This window comes from Gopherus evgoodei, chromosome 2 (assembly GCF_007399415.2).
Source record: "Gopherus evgoodei ecotype Sinaloan lineage chromosome 2, rGopEvg1_v1.p, whole genome shotgun sequence".
Classification (NCBI taxonomy): domain Eukaryota; kingdom Metazoa; phylum Chordata; order Testudines; family Testudinidae; genus Gopherus; species Gopherus evgoodei.
Genome location: NC_044323.1, coordinates 268397032 through 268415985, shown reverse-complemented (window position 1 = coordinate 268415985; position 18954 = coordinate 268397032). Strand labels below are relative to the sequence as shown.

The following is an 18954-nucleotide window of genomic DNA, read 5'->3' as shown; positions in this document are numbered from 1 at the left end:
AGTTCTGTGTTGTTCTAATCTGTGATGGTTTTGTGTATTTTATTATTTATGAGTCATCAGTGTTTGAAAGGCACCTACTAGATAAATACAGTTACGGAAGTTACAGACGAAAAAGATACATTAAATCATCTATTCCAGGTTCTTCAAATTTCTTGCCATGCCACTGTATTTTGATATAGATATGCACAACATTTGTTTGAGATTTAGAGATATATGCAACCTATTAAGTTGCAAGAGAATATGGAGGTGCAATTGTGTGTGGCATTGTTTAATTAACAAATACAAGCAATGTTTTAACATAGTTATTTTAATTTATAAATTATTTAAAGCAAAATGCACCTAACCTGGGCCCTTGGTGTCTTTAGCAAAAAATTATATAATACAATATTTATGCAAATTCAGCAAATTTGAAACAGATGATGCCGAAGGCTTTAATAGATTAACAATATCTACCATGACTTCCAAGACTCATGTCAAACACATCACTTTTCCACAAATGTCTTGTTGATATTGAGGAAAAGGACCTTTGGAGACAATCATTCTTGGTTGTTACAGAAACTACAATAATTTCATTATAATGATTATGTTCTTGTTAACATTGAGCTTGTTATAAAATATCTTCTGCTCTTTCTTTTCTTTAGCAGTAGTGTTTTCAAAATATTTTCTTTTGCAGAAAAAATTTCAAATACTCTTTGCGCAAATATAGTTGAATGAGCCATGCCAGTCACACAGTCAAAGTGGGGAGAACAAAGGAATTATACTGGTGGTTTTTAGATTTAGATTTCTAAGATTTAAAGAAGTTTCTTGATATAGTAAATACTTTTTGTGTAGTTTTGCATAGGAGAACAACAATTGGTGCGAATGAAACTTGGAGAGTGGGTTCAATGAATCTACTAACTTGATCTCTTACTCTCTCATATTTGCTGAGTGACATGCAGACTGTAGTTAGTTCCCACTGGAAATGCAGATGGAAGTTACTGCAGGAAATGTAAATATGAGTTGGAATCGCTAAAGTTGGAACAAAGAGTAGGGAATGAACAGCATGTGGACTTCTTTAGTATCTTAATAAACCTAAGTTTCCATTTATGAAAACCTTAGGACCCTCAAGAAGAGCTCTGTGTCTTAGAACAAGCTAGCTTTGATTTACTGTCTATCCCTGCCCAAATTAGCATGCTTTGTTAAAGTGTAAGCATATTGTATGACAGATTCACCTATCTTAGTCGAAATTTAAATCAGTGAAGTGAAATGGTCTGCCAGACTCCAGCATTAGCAATTATTTTTCTGCTTCTGCAGCTTACTCACTACAATGCTATAGGAATCAGCACAGAAACATGACAAAAGGCTCAGGTATTGCTTAACCCAGAAAAAGGTTGATCAGGAATGTTTTCAACTCAGGTATACAAAATGTCAAAAACAGCACAGACCCAAAGCCTACATACACTATCTCTGTGAGAGGCTTGGCTTGTATGTTGTTTAGGGTATGCTTATTCACACTGTGTGAAATCCTGTTATTATGGCAGCTAATGACAAAACTCTCAATTGACCTCAACAGGGCCAGGATTTCACCTACTACGTAATATAGCACCATTCTGCACAAATGGTCCCATTGATGTAAGAGAATTTTTGTGGGGTAAAGTGCTTATCTTGAATAAGGGTGGCACAATCTCATCCTAAACAGAGAAGAAAAGTCCGTTAATGTTTCATATTTTGCTAGAACACAGTTTTCACTAGTACTACATCTAAATGTAAAATACTCTGCTCTATCTCTAAGTAGTCACAACTGACTTTTTAAAAATACATTTACAGTACTTAATAGTTCACATGGTCTGTTCTTTAAAAACTGGTATAGCTTACTTCATTTAAGGGCAGAATCTGCAAAGTTTCCTTTGAAAGATCTCTTTATTGCAACTTAATGTAACTCCAGCAGAGACAAAAGCAATAGACGTACTAGCGTGAACAAAGGACAACTAATCCTCAAAAACATGCCAGTAGTAAAAGTGTGCTTTGTCATTAAGTCTGGTATATGAACACTTCTCTTTACAGGTATTTTTTGAGAGCACTGAAACAATGTATTTATCTTTTTACATTATTCTGATTTATTTCAAATAAATAGAACAGTTACTTTATATAGTCTTGGTGCATACTCTTAATCACAGCTAGTTTCTGTTTTGTGTCTTTTCAAAGGTAATATCTTGAACCTTAGAGTAAGTGCATTTCACTTGTGTCTCTGAATAATGCAACACAAATGTGATGATATTATGTTGCAATGGGTATATTGTTAACTGGTATTTTAATCCTTTGCATATTTGTAATGTAGGAGAGAGAATGTTTTATGCATTTGCTGTACATGTTTCATGCATGAATTCTAAGTTAAACATTTTATTTTTGCAGTAAAAACTTGTGGATCTAATCTTCAGGGACCCAGTGGCACCTTTGCATCACCCAATTTTCCATTCCAATATGACAGTAATGCTCAATGTGTTTGGGTCATCACAGCTATAAATACCAATAAGGTAAGTTTAAAATTTAGTGCTAGTTTTAAAAAGCAACAATACAAAAGCATGCACTGACTCTAATATTTATTTTAATATTATTTATTACTAAAGTGCAGTTCATATTTCTATGAATATTTTTGGTTATGTATGGACAGATAGTGAAAGAACGATGAATATCTACCTCTAGAGTATTTAGCTTTTTGTTTTCCAGTAGATGCTATCATGTTTTTGTTGTAAGTCACAAAAGTGATACTTAGTAGAATAAAGTTACTGGTAAATCAAAACAATAAGGGTCCAGTTTTGCTGAGACTTACAGTTGGAAGAGTTGTATGACATGAAAGATAATGCTTTATGGCTCGTTAGGTTGCAGAATCTGTGATGACATCGCTGGGGTTCTGACATTTGGTGAGTTTCATTTAATATGGGGCAGTGCAAAAGCTGAATAACTGTATGATTGACTAATTGAACCACTGTACTGAAACACATGCCCAGGTATCAGTAGCTAAATTCTGCATGCATATATCCCACTGAAAACCTGTTGCAGTGAATGGATTTGCACTTACTTATATAATCAAAAAGAAATTAGACGTGTATCTCAAAGTGACACTCTGTTGAAGAGCATCTTCTTTTGTGATAGCTACTACACGGCTGGATGTGTCCCATAAACCACCCCTGTTACTTATTCTGCCCCATATCATAGACCCCTCAGCAAATCCTTTGTGGGTTTGTGGTTCTACAGTGCAGAGAGGACAAACTACAGTGGAGGAGGGTAAAGCTAGCGTTACATTTGTTGTGCCCATGCTAAACTGCAGGAAATCTTCAGAAAAGTAAGGTTAATAAGGCCTTAATTTTTTTTTTTTAACTTCAAGGAACACTTCACATTCCAGAACCAGGGTTTAAAGGGGGTGTCTCCACTACAGAATGTCTCCAATATAGCCATGATGTTTGATACCTAGGTAAGGGTGTGAAGCCCTGGAGCTGAAAGTAGAGGCACAAGTCTTCTGCATACATGGTCGTGATTTCCAGCTGATCTCCCCAAGATCCTTGGGTGAGATACTTGTTTGTTCCTATGACAGAAATGCTGATGCAGGTGTAATACGGTTTGGGCAGGCGTGTGGTAAAATGGGATGCTACCTTACTCTAAGTTATCTCGGTGGGATGAGAAGCAACCAGTCTCTTACCATCCCTGGGATTACCTAGAGGAACAAGTTGGGAGACTTCCTTTCCCTATCTACTTAGTGAGGCTACACTATCAGGGCCTTACCTACTGGGTCCCCAGAACACTCTGTGGTTTGGTTTAAGGCTGTAATCCAATTACTTTCCCTCTTGAGGGACATCACAGTTGCTCATGAGACCATAGTACTGAACCTGAACACTGGAGATTATGGTGAGGAAGCTTCTAGATTGCCTTATCTTCTTGTCACAGTACCTCTTACCTAGGGAGGTGGTGGAAACTCCTTCCTTAGAAGTTTTTAGGGTCAGGCTTGACAAATCCCTGGCTGGGATGATTTAGTTGGGGATTGGTCCTGCTTTGAGCAGGAGGTTGGACTGGACGACCTCCTGAGGTCCCATCCAACCCTGATATTCTATGGTTCTGTGATTCTTCCTCAAATGCTTCTCTTACCCATGTCAGATCTTTCTGTGAGGTGGAGTGTTCCCACCTGGTTACTAGATAGATTCCTGATAATTAACATTTCTCTAACAGGGTAGTAGCTTTATCTTGAAGTGAACTGTTAAAAAGGGTGTGCACACACACACACACACACACACCATCACCATCACTACCACCAGCATCAAATTAAATGGAACAGATTTGTCTTCCTCTGGAACAGCCTAAAAATAGTGGGACGGGGAAAATTTTTAACAAGTTTCAAAATATACTAAGCAGTTGAAAGATTTTAATATGTACTAAAGCAGGGGTCGGCAGCCTTTCAGAAGTGGTGTGCCACGTTCACTGTTATTTAAGGTTTTGCATGCCAGTAATACATTTTAACGTTTATAGAAGGTCTCTCTATATGTCTATATTATATAAATAAACTATTGTTGTATTTAAAGTAAATAAGGTTTTAAAAATATTTAAGAAGCTTCATTTAAAATAAAACTAAAATGCAGATCTTATCAGTTTAGTGTGATCCTTGCTTGGGAGCCTTGTCTGGGGTCCTGGCCACTGGCCCTGCTCAGCCCACTGCCAGTCTGGGTGAATGGAACCCCAGGCTGGCAGCGGGCTGAGTGGTGCCAACAGCCAGGACCAGAGAGCTGCTTGGCCTGCTGCTGGTCTAAGTTCCCGGCCACTGGTCCCGCTCAGTCCACTGCCAGCTGAGTGAATGGAAACCCAGACCGGCAGCGGGCTGAGCAGAGGTAGTGTCTGGAACCCAGACAAGGATCCCAGGCCCTACTCAGCCCACTGCTGGTCTGGGCTGAGCGGCTCAGCCCGTTACCGATCTGGGGTCCTGGCCACTGGCCCCGCTCTGCCCGCTGCCAGATGAGTGAATGGGACCCCAGACTGGCAGCGGGCTGAGCAGGGCCAGCAGCTGGACCCCAGACTGGCAGCAGGCTGAGTGGGGCTGGTGACTAGAACCCCAGACAAGGATCCCAGCCCTTGCTCAGCCCACTGCTGGTTTTGGCTGAGCAGGGCCAACCAGAGGGGGGGGAAAATGGGGCAATTTACCCCAGGCCTAGGGCCCTGCAGGGACCCCCAGCCCCACCTCCGCCTCCATCCATCCCCCGGCACCTCAGTGCGCCACGTCAGGAGCGGCCCTGAACAGCACTGGAGCGGCAGGACCTGAGCTCTTTCCACTGAGTCAGAGCCATGTGGTAAGGGGGCAGGGCTGCAAGCTCTGGTCCTGCTGGAACCACGCCACTGAAGCACTGTTCAGGGGCCAGGGTAGCTCCTGGACGCGGCACGGTGCAGCTCCGAGAGAGGGGAGAGGTGGTGGTAACCCAGGAGCGGCCCTGGACAGCACTGCTGGGAGTGGTGAGGGGACGGGGAATGGGGAGTTGGATCGTGGGCATTCCAGGGGTCTGTCAGGACTCAGCTGGGGGGTGGATGCAGTCAGGACAGTCAGTGGATGGGGGGGTTGGTGAGGGGTGAGGTCCTGGGGTGTGGTTGTGGGGGGGCGAGCGGACAAAGAGCAGGATGGGTCGGGGATTCAGAGAGGGGCAGTCGGAGGGCAGGAAGTGGGTGAGGGTCAGATAGGGGGTAGGGCCAGGCTGTTTGGGGAGGCCCAGCCTTCCCTACCCTAAAGCTTGTTCAGCAGTTTGAGGCTTGCAGACAGCTATTTAGCACAAAGTGCCAAGCTGTTATCTTTTCCCTTAGGGTTACCATCCCTTTCACTTCTCAAATGCCAAATTATAGTCTACATTTAATTTCCGTGCCATAGGGAGATTTATGTCAGGGAAGGGTAGCTTCATTTAAAATTAGCCACTTTAGATTAACAGTGATAGAGCTAAGAGAGCCATGGGGGAGAGATCACATGAGAAGAGCAATATCATACACTACCTATCTCCTTCCCTACCCTACCAAGGGAGACTCCCCTCCTCTGCATTCCCCAAGGCTCCAGAGAGGTTAATTCAGTGGTTCTCAAACTTTTGTACTGGTGACCCCTTTCACATAGCAAACCTCTGAGTGCGACTCCCCCTTATAAATTTAAAAACACTTTTAAATATATTTAACACTATTATGAATGCTGGAGGCACAGCTCCCTTGGAGGGCATGGATCGTAGCACACTCCTTGTCAGTACTCAGCCTGGGCCGGGGAAGCCAGTGATCCAACCAACAGACCTAATTCAGTGATGAATCCCAGTCTTGGGCCACCTGACACATTTTGTGCATATGCTAAGAAAAAGAAGACTGCTCCCTGCACAGCTGGTCTCAGGGCAAAGTGGTAGCTGTGGGTGGGGGATACTGGGCTCCCACAGCTTGGTCCCTCCCTGCTGGATCACTTTATCCCCTTCACTGGGGTCTCTAGTGCTGTTCTTCTCTTCCCTCTATGGGGCCCCCCCGGCTGGATGTGTCATCTTGTTCTCAGTGAGTTCCCACTCTCCTCTCTCTCCACTGACTGTCGCCCACTTGCTGGCTCTCTTGGCCCCACCATTGTGTCTGTACACAGCTCTCTCTGGCCTCCCATGCTGCTCTGCTCATCCTGGGTTCAGGCCTCAGCTTCCTCCACCCTGCCTGGGGCTGCTCTTCCTGACTCTCCTTCCCCCAGCACACAAGGGGGCTGGGATATGAGCTGTGGCTCCCTGGTTGATCTGGTTGCCTGGTCAATCAGACTGACTGGCTACTTCCTATTAATTGGTTCTGGTGCTGGGGGTGCTGCTGCACCCCCTGGTTTGAAGTAGCAATAACAACCCAAATAAATGGTTTCTGCTTCAGCATCCCCACTATAAAATGTGTTCCAGCACCACTGTTCCCACTGGGCCTGGCCTGGAGGTCTCTGATTGGCCAGAGGCCCAGTCTGTCTCAAGATCCTGACTCCACTTTGACACTTCCCCTTTCCCCTGGTATGGGGAGAGAGCCAGCCAAAAAGTACCTACAAAGTTTTAATAAGAGACCAACCATCCCCTATACATGACAGAAAAAATAAGGGAAAACTCATGAGAGGAATGTCATTTTCCCAGAATCCTCTCCACACCCCTAGTCCCTTCATTCAATTTCCCTGTTTTCTATAGAAAGTGACGGTCTGATTATTGGATATTTATTTTGGATGTATATGAATAAAAGACTTGTTAAGTGTGCCCTATGGTATTTCTGTTTACTCTGTTTGTAGCACTATTCTTTTCTAAAGAATATCTAATTTAGCTAATTTGAATTCAGAGCAGATTAGTATTTGTTAAAATTAATGAAAATCTGTTTCCTTGAAAAAAAAGCTTTTTTGTTATCGAATATAATTTGCTTTACTCTTCATTATGGTGTAATTCTATATACTAGTATTTGTTTAGATTGTAATTTAGTTATAATATATTAAACTGTAATTTACATGGTCAGAATCTAACAGTGAATTTTTACTGAGCCTTATGAAATTATATAACTTGGGGAAGTGGGGGAAATGAAAGAAGTAACAGTTCACCCTTTAAAGATACAATAAACTTATTTTCACGTATTTTAATTTGGGGAATATTTAACGCTGACTTTTTGCATGTTTCATCACACTCATTCTTCTGTTCAAGATGCCTCTCTCTGTAATAAAAGGCTGTGCATCTTTGAAGACAGAATCTGAAATATGCTTAGCAATGTATCTTTGGTTTTGACTCTTAAGCAGTCTTGCCTCACTCATTAACTATGTTGGTGCTGCCTAACCTATTACTGGGATGACACACTTGAACTCCAGGGTGACTGGTGGCTGACTGTAGAAGTAGGGTTTCTGCAAAGCCATTTTTTATCTAGTCATGATAGTTCTTGCCTTACCTGTCTGCCTGTTCACTGTTTAAACGTGCAGCTTTCACAGTTATTCCTTTTTAATTGAATGTTCAAGACACAGTAAACTTTGCACAATTGGTCAATACTGATAATTTATCTACACTGTATCTATTACTATAGCTGATTGGAAAAAAAACTTTAACACAATTTATCACCAAATTTGAAACATTGCATGAAATCCTATGAATTTAGCTGAAAATCTATTTAGGAGAAAAAGGGAGGAAATAAATTCAAACAATGTCAAAATGATTCAATATTTTCAGAACAAAATATTTTGTTTTGTATAAGGGACTTTTCATTTAGATTTTTTTTTAATTTTGTATTGTCTTACATAATTTAAAAAAGATAAATTGAAACAATGTTTTTGATTGTCTCAAAGCAAAACATTCTGATGTATCTAAAAAGAAAAAGCATCCATGCTCAAGAAGTCTGTTTAAGCACTTTTTTAAACATATGATTAAGTCCATCATATTTAAGTGCATTCATGGACAGGCATGGATTCTAAGCATTTGCTTAAGACCTTTCCTGAATAATAGGCTTAATGAATTTAGGCCCAGATTTTTAAAGAGAGTTAGGTGCCTAGTGGGACTTCCAAAGCATGTAGGTACTGCACTCCCATTGAAATCAGTCAGAGTTAGGCATCTAAATGCCTCTAATAATCTGCCCCTTTAGGTACTTCATAGGCTAAGGCCCAGATTTTTAAAGGTATTTAGGCATTGCTTCACTCAGCATTGCAATGCCTAACTCCCATTGACTTTCAATGGCATTTATGATCCTAGGTCAGTTGGACACTGCAATACTGAGTAGAGCAATGCTTAAATAATTTTAAAAATCTGGGCCTTACTGGTGGTGATTTTCAAAATTTACTATGGATAGAAGGAGTGTAATTTTCAAAAGCTCACAAAGTTTTTTTTTCACTTGAACATTCAAAAACACTTCTTCTTAGTGAAGACTATTTTCCTGACAGATTTCAACTTCTTCCTTTTAAGCTATTTTGACGTTAGAGCTGGTTTAAAAAAGAAAAAGTGGATAAATGTTCTATGTTTTGAGACTGTATTACTTCCCCTCACCTCCCAGCTCTTCACATCCCAAGTCCTTTTACTTTTGATCCCAACTCTATCACCTTTAAAAGAGATTAAATTTAGGAAATTTCAAACCAAAAGGTGAAAGTCAGATTTTAGTGTCTGAGAATACATGCTTCTAATGGAAACTGTTCTAGAGTCTTAACTAAAACATGTGGGTATTCACTCATGAAAGCTCATGCTCCAATACGTCTGTTAGTCTATAAGGTGCCACAGGACTCTTTGCTGCTTTTACAGATCCAGACTAACACGGCTACCCCTCTGATACTTAACTATAGCAGGCATTGCCATTACTGCTGTAGGCCTAGATTCAGCAAAATATGCATGTGCTTAACTTTAAACATGTTGATAATCCTATTCTTGTTCAAAAAAACCATTAAGGAAATGCTTAAGTCTCATTGACTTCAGTAGGACTTAAGGCTCTTAAAGATAAGGACATGCTTTAGTGTTTTGGTAAATAGGAGTAGGTTTACTCATGCTTAAATTAAATATGTGTTGAAGTGCTTTGTTGAACCAGAGCAGTGATCTGGAATAGCTACTTCACATCATTGGTATATTTGATATGTCTGGAATATCAGTGTCATGGGCAAACTCTTAATTAAGCAACATATTGGTAACCATTATGACCTTATGTGGCAAACTCAGGACAAATGGCTACAAAGGAAGAGGTAGTAATTAGTCCCAGAGGGGTTAAAAGGCCTCTCCCTATCCATTGAGGAGAGATAGCCATGGAGAAATAAGGTTCAGCTGGAACAGAGGTTTGTCATGGTATAACCCCCACTCTGAACCTTAGCGTCCAAAAGATGGGGTACCAGCATGAATCCCCCCTAAGCTTAATTACCAGCTTAGATCTTGTAGTGCTGCCACCAACCAGGACTTTCAGTGCCTGGTACACTCTAGTCCCCCCAAAACCTTCCCAGAGGACCCTAAGACCCAGACCTTCTGGATCTTACACAAGGAAAGTAAACCCTTTCCCTCACCGTTGCCTCTCCCAGGCTTCCCCTCCCTGGGTTACCCTGGAAGATCACTGTGATTCAGACTCCTTGAATCTTAAAACAAAGGGAAATGCACCTTCCCCCCTCCTCGTTTCTCTCCCTGTCTCCCACCAATTCCCTGGTGAGTACAGACTCAATTCCCTTGAGCCTCAACAAGGGGAAAAAATCAATCAGGTTTTTAAAAAAGAAAAGCTTTTAATAAAAGAAAGAAAAAAGTAAAAGTTGACTCTGTAATTAAGATGGTAAAGGTTACAGGGTTCTTCAGCTTATAGACACTAGAGAGAAGCCTTCCCCCCAGCACAAATACAAATTAAAATCCTTCCAGCAAAATACACATTTGCAAATAAAGAAAACAATCAAAAAGACTAAACCGCCTTCTACTGGTACTTACTATTTGAACAGAAAATTAGAGAGCCTGTAGGTACGTCTGGTTACTCTCAGAACCCAGAGAGAATAACAGACAACACAAAACAAAGACTTCCCTCCACCGAGATTTTAAAGTATCTTGTTTTCTGATTGGTCCTCTGGTCAGGTGGTCCAGGTTCACTGCTTGTAACCCTTTACAGATAAGAGACATTAACCCTTAACTATCTGTTTATGACACGGTTACCAGGGAACTAATTAGGTTCAGCTGGCCCCAATTGCTGGAGACTTTTTAAAAGCCTGGCATGGAAGGGGCAAGGTGTGGGGGAAGAGAGGGAGAGGAGCCAGCCAGCCAGCCGAGAAGCTGCCAGTGAGTAGGTGCAGCAGGACTCTGAATTCTTCCAAGAAGGAAGACTGCACTCTGTCCCAAGAAGGGGAGAAAACCAGCACGAGGGACTGACTAAGGGAAGGGTCAGCCAGACCCTGTGTGACCTGAAAGGACTTTGCTTTTCACAAGCCTGTGTCTCCAAGGCAAAAAGTGACTGAGCCAGCTGAGGAGAAGCAGGTACTTTGCCACACTTAATTATACAATATGATCTGTTAGTGAGGACTCCTGCATTTGTGTAGAATCCCAGTGAAGCCAATTGGACTCCATATGGGCTCAGACTATGCTACATTGGTGGATCCCAGGGTAGGGTGAGGGACAATAGCCATAAAACCTGTTTATATTGGTGTCTGACTTGGTCTGAAAACATTGCCCTTTGCAAATCTTACTGCAGGCATTCAACTTCATTTTAATTTAAACTAGTTGATACATAATAATACTATTCTGTGAAAATCACACTACCTCCGACTGGTTTTTGATATCTTAAAGTTAAGCAGGGTTGGGATTGATCAATGTTTTGACTGGAGAGGAAGAAACATTTACGCGTTGTAAGGACTATAGAGGCAATCCAAGAGATTGTATTGAAGATTGTACCAAGGTCAAAGAAAAGGAGGAACTATCAGCAGTAGAAAGGTTGTTAAAACTTACACAGACAGTGGTTTTCATTCTCTGCCAAAAAAGAAATTCAGTATTATTTTTGTTGAGAATAATGTTGTGAGAGCAGTGAATGAGAACAAAGAAGAATGCATTTTAGCACTTTACTGAGAGAGAGAGAATCCAGTGGTTAGTAATATTCATCATGGTCATTAATTTTATTTTTAAAATTCTTTCTTGAAAAGAATATGCACAGATTATCACAGTAATGATGGACACTGTGGTACATTTCAGAGAGTTGGAAAGCTAAAAAAATATTCAGTCTCTACTTTTACTTAATTATAAATATTTGTATTGTGGTAGCACCTAGGGGCTCTGATTAGATACTATTCAGACACATAATAAAAAGAGAGTCCCTGTGTGACACACACTGGGTCCAGGGTGAAGAGTGTCCTGATATCATTGAACTCCTTAAAAAAAGTCCAGAGGTACTTGAGGAGGAAATTTGTCTGCTTATCACATAATTAATTTTGTCCACTTATTTCTTTGACCAGTTTTTATAAGTACAGACTTCTAGCCCTTCATGGCTATAGAAAAATCTCAGTGTCCTAGCCTCCAGCCTAGTAGTTATATATTAGGGCTGCAGTAATATTTCTTTAAAAATCAAGGATTCTTATGGCAATGCTTGGCTGTTGCTCTAAGATGATCGTTGAAGTTATTTTGAAATGTTGTTACTGGGGTTTGTTTAATTGATAATCCTGATTTAAAAAAAAATCAAGCTATTGTTCAGTCTGAGATTTCTAAGAAGTGCAGAGTTAAAGATAATGAGGGAACAAATCTGAAGAAGTGGGTGATAGATGAAGAACAGCACAAGTAACCTTAGACTGTTACTTGCTGGTCCAGGAGTATAATTGCAACCTGTGTGTGGTTATCAGTGTGACGGGTGACAGGTGCTTGCTAGAGGAGTCAAAAAACATTTGAGGAAACTGCCCCGGAGTGGAGTTATAGGAAAGAGAATGAGAGAGTGAGCCCAGGGCAATTTTTCTATATATACCAGTTTCTGTGTGGCATGTATTGGAGGCTTACCATTTATTAAGCTGATCCTGGCAGAATCACTAACTTTGCCACCTATCCAATTCTGAATTGCTTTCTGCTGAATTCTACTAATGTAGCCATATTGTTCTGGATGTAACAGATAATAATACTTGCCCCACACGAATGCTTAGAGGCTTAATTTATTAATGTTTATAAAGCTCTTTGAGACCTTGAGATTGAAGATGCTGTAAAATGTGATTATTAGTACTAATAATGTATAATAAAATGTATTTATTATAATGCCAATATGACTTCAATAACTGATATATTTGGCTGTCCAAGTAGCTCTCAGCTGACATTAGAAGTGAGGTGAAGTTTCTTATTAAATCCAGTGTTATAGTTAGGACTAGATCATCATCATCATCATCACCCTGATTAACTGAGCTACAGAGAATGGATGCAAAACATAACAATAATATTCAACATGACTAAGGGTGAGAGAATCTGACTTACAGGGGGCATCTTTGTCACAGTGTTTAAATTCGTATTAAACAAAATGTGATGCTTATAAGAACAGCATGATATTTTCCTTCCTTATAAAAGAGAGAAATAAAAGCAATAATAGAAAGAGAAGTAAAGGTTCCTTTTTTCAAAGTATCCCTTAGACAGCTGTGATGAGGTGCCCAATGTTTATACAATTTTATGCCAAGTGCACCAATGCCTCACGTACGAATTGATCTTTTGATGTTTTAGGCCCTCTTTTGTTTCATCATTTGTTATTAGATTATTCAAAAATATTCTGAGGAAAATTGGGTAGATGTAGGAGTTAAAAAGGAAAATTCAGCCCTGGTGTACATGTAAATTGACGTCATTCTTATGCTAGGGTTGAATTTGGTTCTAAGGATCTGTTTCTCTCCTAACTATCTTCAATGATGTATGCACTGGAGTTGTAGCCATGCCAGTCTCCGAATATTAGAGGATCATAGAATCATAGACTTTAAGGTCAGAAGGGACCAATATGATCATCTAGTCTGACCTCCTGCACAATGCAGGCCACAGAATCTTACCCACCCACTCCTGTTTCAAACCAGTGTCTGAACCATTGAAGTCCTCAAGTCATGGTTGAACGACTTCAATATGCAGAGCATCTTCCAGCAAGTGACCAGTGCCCCACGCTGCAGAGGAAGGCGAAAAACCCCCAGGGCCTCTACCAATCTGCCCTGAAGGAAAATTCCTTCCCAACCACAAATATGGCGATCAGCTAAACCCTGAGCATGTGGGCAAGACTCACCAGCCAGACACCTAGGAAAGAATTCTCTGTAGTAACTCAGATCTCACCTCATCTAACATCCCATCATAAGTCATTGGGCATATTTACTGCTAATAGTCAAAGACCAATTAATTGCCAAAATTAGGCTATCCCGTTATACCATCCCTTGAAGCCAGATATGTCTTTTACCCCCACTACTCCCCTTGGAAGGCTGTTCCAGAACTTCACTGCTCTGATGATTAGACACCTTCGTCTAATTTCAAGTCTAAACTTCCTGATGGCCTGTTTAAATCCATTTGTTCTTGTGTCCACATTGGTAATGAGCATAAATCATTTCTCTCCCTCCCTGGTATTTATTCCTCTGATATATTTATAGAGAGCAATCATATCTCCCCTCAGCCTTCTTTTGGTTAGGCTAAACAAGCCAAGCTCTTTCAGAGTCTCCTTTCATAAGACAGATTTTCCATTCCTAATAGTCCTTCTCTGTACCTGTTCCAGTTTGAATTCATCCTTCTTAAACATGGGAGAGCAGACCAGAACTGCACACGGTATTTCAGATGAGGTCTCACCAGTGCCTTGTATAATGGTACTAACACCTCCTTATCTCTACTGGAAATACCTCACCTGATGCATCCCAAGATCACATTAGCTTTTTTCATGGCTATATCACATTGCCGGCTCATAGTCATTCTGTGATCAACAAATACTCCGAATCCTTCTCCTCCTCTGTTACTTCCAATTGATGCGTCCCCAGTTTATAGCAATAATTCTTGTTGTTAATCTATAAATTAATAACGAGGATAGCTCTGTGGTATGAGTATTGGCCTGCTAAACGCAGAGTTGTGAGTTCAATCCTTGAGGGGGCCATTTAGGGATTGGGGCAAAAATCTGTCTGGCGATTGGTCCTGCTTTGAGCAAGAGGTTGGACTAGATGACCTTCTGAGGTACTTTCCAACTCTGAGATTCTATGAAATTTATGACTTTTCACTATTAAATTTCATCCTATTACTATTACTCCAGTTTGCAAGGTCATCTAGATCTTCCTGTATGATATCCCGGTCCTTCTCTATTGGCAATACCTCCCAGCTTTGTGTCATCCGCAAACTTTATTATCACATTCCCACTTTTTGTGCCAAAGTTAGTAATACAAAGATTAAATAAGATTGGTCCCAAAACCGATCCCTGAGGAACTCCACTAGTAACGTCCCTCCAGCCTGACAGTTCACCTTTCAGTACAACCCGTTGTTGTCTCCCCTTTAATCAGTTCCTTATCCACCTTTCAATTTTCATATCGATCCCCATCTAGCTAATAATTCCCCATGTGGAACATACCTTACTGAAATTGAGGTAAATTAGATCCACTGCATTTCCTCTGTCTAAAAAAATCTGTTTCCTTCTCAAATAAGGAGATCATGATCTGCCTTTTGTAAAACTATGTTGTATTTTGTCCGAATTACCATTGACCTCAATGTCCTTAACTACTTTCTCGTTCAAAAGTTTTTCCAAGACCTTGCATACTACAGATGTCAAACTAACAGTCCTGTAGTTGCCTGGATCACCTTTTTTCCCTTTCTTAAAGATAGGAACTATGTTAGCAATTCTCCAGTCATACAGTACAACCCCTGAGTTTAGAAATTCATTAAAAATTCTTGCTAATGGGCTTGCAATTTCATTTCCTTTAATATTCCTGGGCCATTTCCTTTAATATTCTTGGATGAAGATTATCTGGGCCCCTGGATTTAGTCCCATTAAGCTGTTCGAGTTTAGCTTCTACCTCAGATATGGTAATATCTACCTCCATATCCTTATTCCCATTTGCCATCCTACCATTATCCCTAAGCTCCTCATTAGCCTCATTAAAAACTGAGGCAAAGTATTTGTTTAGATATTGGGCCATGCCTCATTTATTCTTAATCTCCAATCCATCCTCAGTGTTTAGCCTCCCACTTCTTCTTTCTTTGTTTTCTTCTTATTTATATAGCTGTAGAACCTTTTATTATTGGTTTTAATTCCCTTTTCAAGGTCCAGCTCTACATAGCTTTTAGCCTTTCTCACTTTATCCCTACATGTTCTGACCTCAATAAGGTAGCTTTCCTTCCTGATCACTCCGATCTTCCACTCCTTGTAGGCTTTTCGCTTTTTCTTAATCACCACTTTGAGATGCTTGCTCGGTCTACAACTCCTTCCTATGAATTTTTTCCCCTTTCTTAGGATGCAGGCTTCTGATAGTTTCTGCAACTTTGACTTGAAGTAATGCCAGGGCTCCTCCATCTTTAGATCCCGAAGTTATTCAGTTCAATCCGCTTAGCTAATTTCCTTAGTTTTTTTAAGTTAGCCCTTTTGAAATCAAAACCCTAGTCACAGATCCATTTTGGATTATCCTTCCAATTAGTTTAAACTGAATTAGCTCATGATCGCTTGAACCACGGTTGTCCCCTACAATCATTTCTTCTTTGAGGTCCTCACTACTCACCAAACCAAATCTAAAATGGCATCCCCTCTTGTTGGTTCAGCAAATACTTGGTGAAGGAATCCATCAGATATCGCATCTAGGAAAATCTGAGCCCTATTACTGTTACTAGCACTTGTCCTCCAGTCTATATCTGGGAAGTTAAAGTCTCCCATGATCACACAATTCCCTTTAGTATTTACTGCATTCAAAACATTAAAAAGGTCTCTATCCATATCCAAATCAGATTCCGGTGGTCTATGGCACACTCCAAGCACTATCCCAGGGTTGGCTGTAGTAGCTTTCTTCCCAAATGTGATTTTTGCCCAGACAGACTCTGTCTTATCCATTCCATTCCTTCTTATTTCTTTACAGTCTATCATCACTGATATACAATGCTACTCCACCACTTTTGTCTTTATTTCTGTCTTTCCTAAACAGCACATACCCTTCAGTACCTATACTCTAGTCATGACTGCTATTTCACCATGTTTCTGTTATCTCTATAATATCTGGTTTCACTTCCTGCATCAGTAACTCTAGTTCCTCCATTTTGTTACCTAGGCTCCTCGCATTGGTGTACAAACATCTTAATTCTTGCTGTTTGGCTTCACTCACATTCTTTACCCAATTAGGCCCAGATATTCTACCACCAGTATCACCTATTAGAATGGTATCTTCACTACCCTTCCTCCTTATGTCCATTCTCCTACCCATGGCTGTATCCTTTCTTACTTTGTTTTCTTCCCTCTCAATGTTAAAATCCAGCGTGGAGATCACCTGGACATCTCCCAACCATCTCCCCCAATTCCCAGTTTAAAGCTCTCTTAATCAGTTGTGCCAGCCTCCATCCTAGAAGTCTATTTCCCTCCCTACTCAGGTGAAGTCAATCCTGAGAGAACAGTCCTCTGTCCATGAATGCCTCCCAGTGGCAATACATGTGAAAGCCCTCCTTATAGCACCACTGCCTGGGCCATCTGTTGATCATCAAAATTTGTCACACCTTTGTTGCCCTTCTCTAGGAGTCCCACTGAAGATCACCTGAGCCTCGATTTCCTTGAGAGACAAGGTGGATAAGGTAATATCTTTTATTGGACCAACATCTGTTGGTGAGAGGGAGATGCTTTTGAGCCACACAAAGCAGAGGAAGTGCTCTCTCTCATGAACAGAAGTTGGTTCAGTACAAGATATTACCTCACCCAGCTCTCTCTCTAGTTTCAGTGATATCAGTTCCATGTCAACACAACACAGATTTGAGAAATATCTTTGGTTCCAGTAAGCCACCTACCTCCAGGCTTTTTTACTGCATTACACTTGGCCCCTCTATGCACACTGTTAACCAAATGCACCAGTCATTTCCAACGCTTATTTGCAGTGGAGTAGAACCATAACTTTTGATAATAGAAGACCAGTACAAGACCATTACAGCAAAAAGGAATTAAAGGCTGTGAGAACAGCATCTAATTGGGCTGCATTGTCAGTACCACTTCAGGTCTGATCTATCAGTTTCTAATGAAAAGTGATTTATTACAAAATCCTCTATCTTAGCAGCAGTGTAAGAGATCATCAATCCTGTTCTCATAGGTCTCACCCCTACTCCGAACTTTAGGGTACAGATGTGGGGACCTGCATGAACACCTTTAAGTTTAACTACCAGCTTAGATCTGGTCTAGCTGTCACCATCCAGATGTCTGAGTTATCTCTGTCTTCCCCCGCAAAACCTTCCCCTCCCTGGGTAGCCTTGAGAAACTGCTCCACCAAGTCCCTGGTGAACACTGATCCAAATCCCTTAGATCTTAAATCAAGGAAGAATTACTCCTTCCCTCCCCCCACCAATCCTTGGTGAGTCCAGATCCAATTCCCTTGGATCTAAAAAACAGGAGAAAACTCTATCAGGTTCTTAAAAAGAAGGCTTTTAATTAAAAAAAAGAAAGGTAAAAGAAAAAAAACCCGCTAGGAGACAGCATGCAAGACATTTAAAACACAGGATGTTCCCCTGGGCAAAAACCTTAGTACACACAAGAATACCCAAATTTGATTACTCCCCTAATTGCACAAAGACAAGTTACAAAAGAAAATAAACATAAACCTATTTATTCCTTCCTAAAACTTACTACTCTGATAAGAAACTATTTCCTTGATCTTTTTCACTCCGGCTGAAACTGACTCTAAACAAAGGAAACTTCCCTCCTTCCTTTTGAAACATTTTGTTCACCCATTGGTTCCTCTGGTCAGGTGAAACTAGGCTAGGTGAACTTCTTAACCCTTTACAGGTAAGAGGCATTAACTCTTAACTATCTGTTTATGACACCTGTGATAAATACTTATTGTATGGCCAAAGATGGCAATGGCTTTAATACCAGATTGTATGGTTTGAGAAGTGGAGCCGGAGAAACTAAATAAAAATCAATTATGAAGGAAGGACCATGTGTATGGGAGTCAAATGTTAAGTCTTATTAATCTGAGTACACAGGAGCAAAGATTTAAGCTTTGTGAATATTTGGTGCATTGTTGCTCTACAGATTTTTGCATTAGCATTCTCACCTGGAATCTGCTCTGGGAAGTTTCTGTTCTATTATTAAGAATATAATTAAAGTTACCCCTAGAAAAATCTGAGATGAAAAATCCATAAATACTAATCCAGATAAATAAGAATCCAGGATATGTGGGCATAAGTAGTGAATGTAGTATAAGAATGGTTGATAACCTGGATGATAACATATTTGCTCTTGTGGTTGGGAAATAATGTTCTTCATTTTTATGAAGGGAACTACTTTATGGATTGGGATATCTGTTCCACATGTTTTGGTATTATAGGACAAAGCAAGAAAATTACTTTTCCAGCTTCATCTAAATTTCAAATGCTC

General features: G+C 40.5%; 1 protein-coding gene across 5 annotated transcripts in view; it reads left to right on the top strand.

The window, feature by feature from the left end:
- The window catches only part of CSMD3 (CUB and Sushi multiple domains 3), a 1232975-nt gene that overhangs the window by 526880 nt on the left and 687141 nt on the right, over window positions 1–18954 (top strand). For all 5 annotated transcript variants that reach the window (XM_030553724.1, XM_030553722.1, XM_030553725.1 and 2 more), the window contains one exon: window positions 2392–2513. In XM_030553724.1, coding sequence (XP_030409584.1) covers window positions 2392–2513 — 122 coding nt within the window. The remainder of the gene's footprint in view (window positions 1–2391; window positions 2514–18954) is intronic.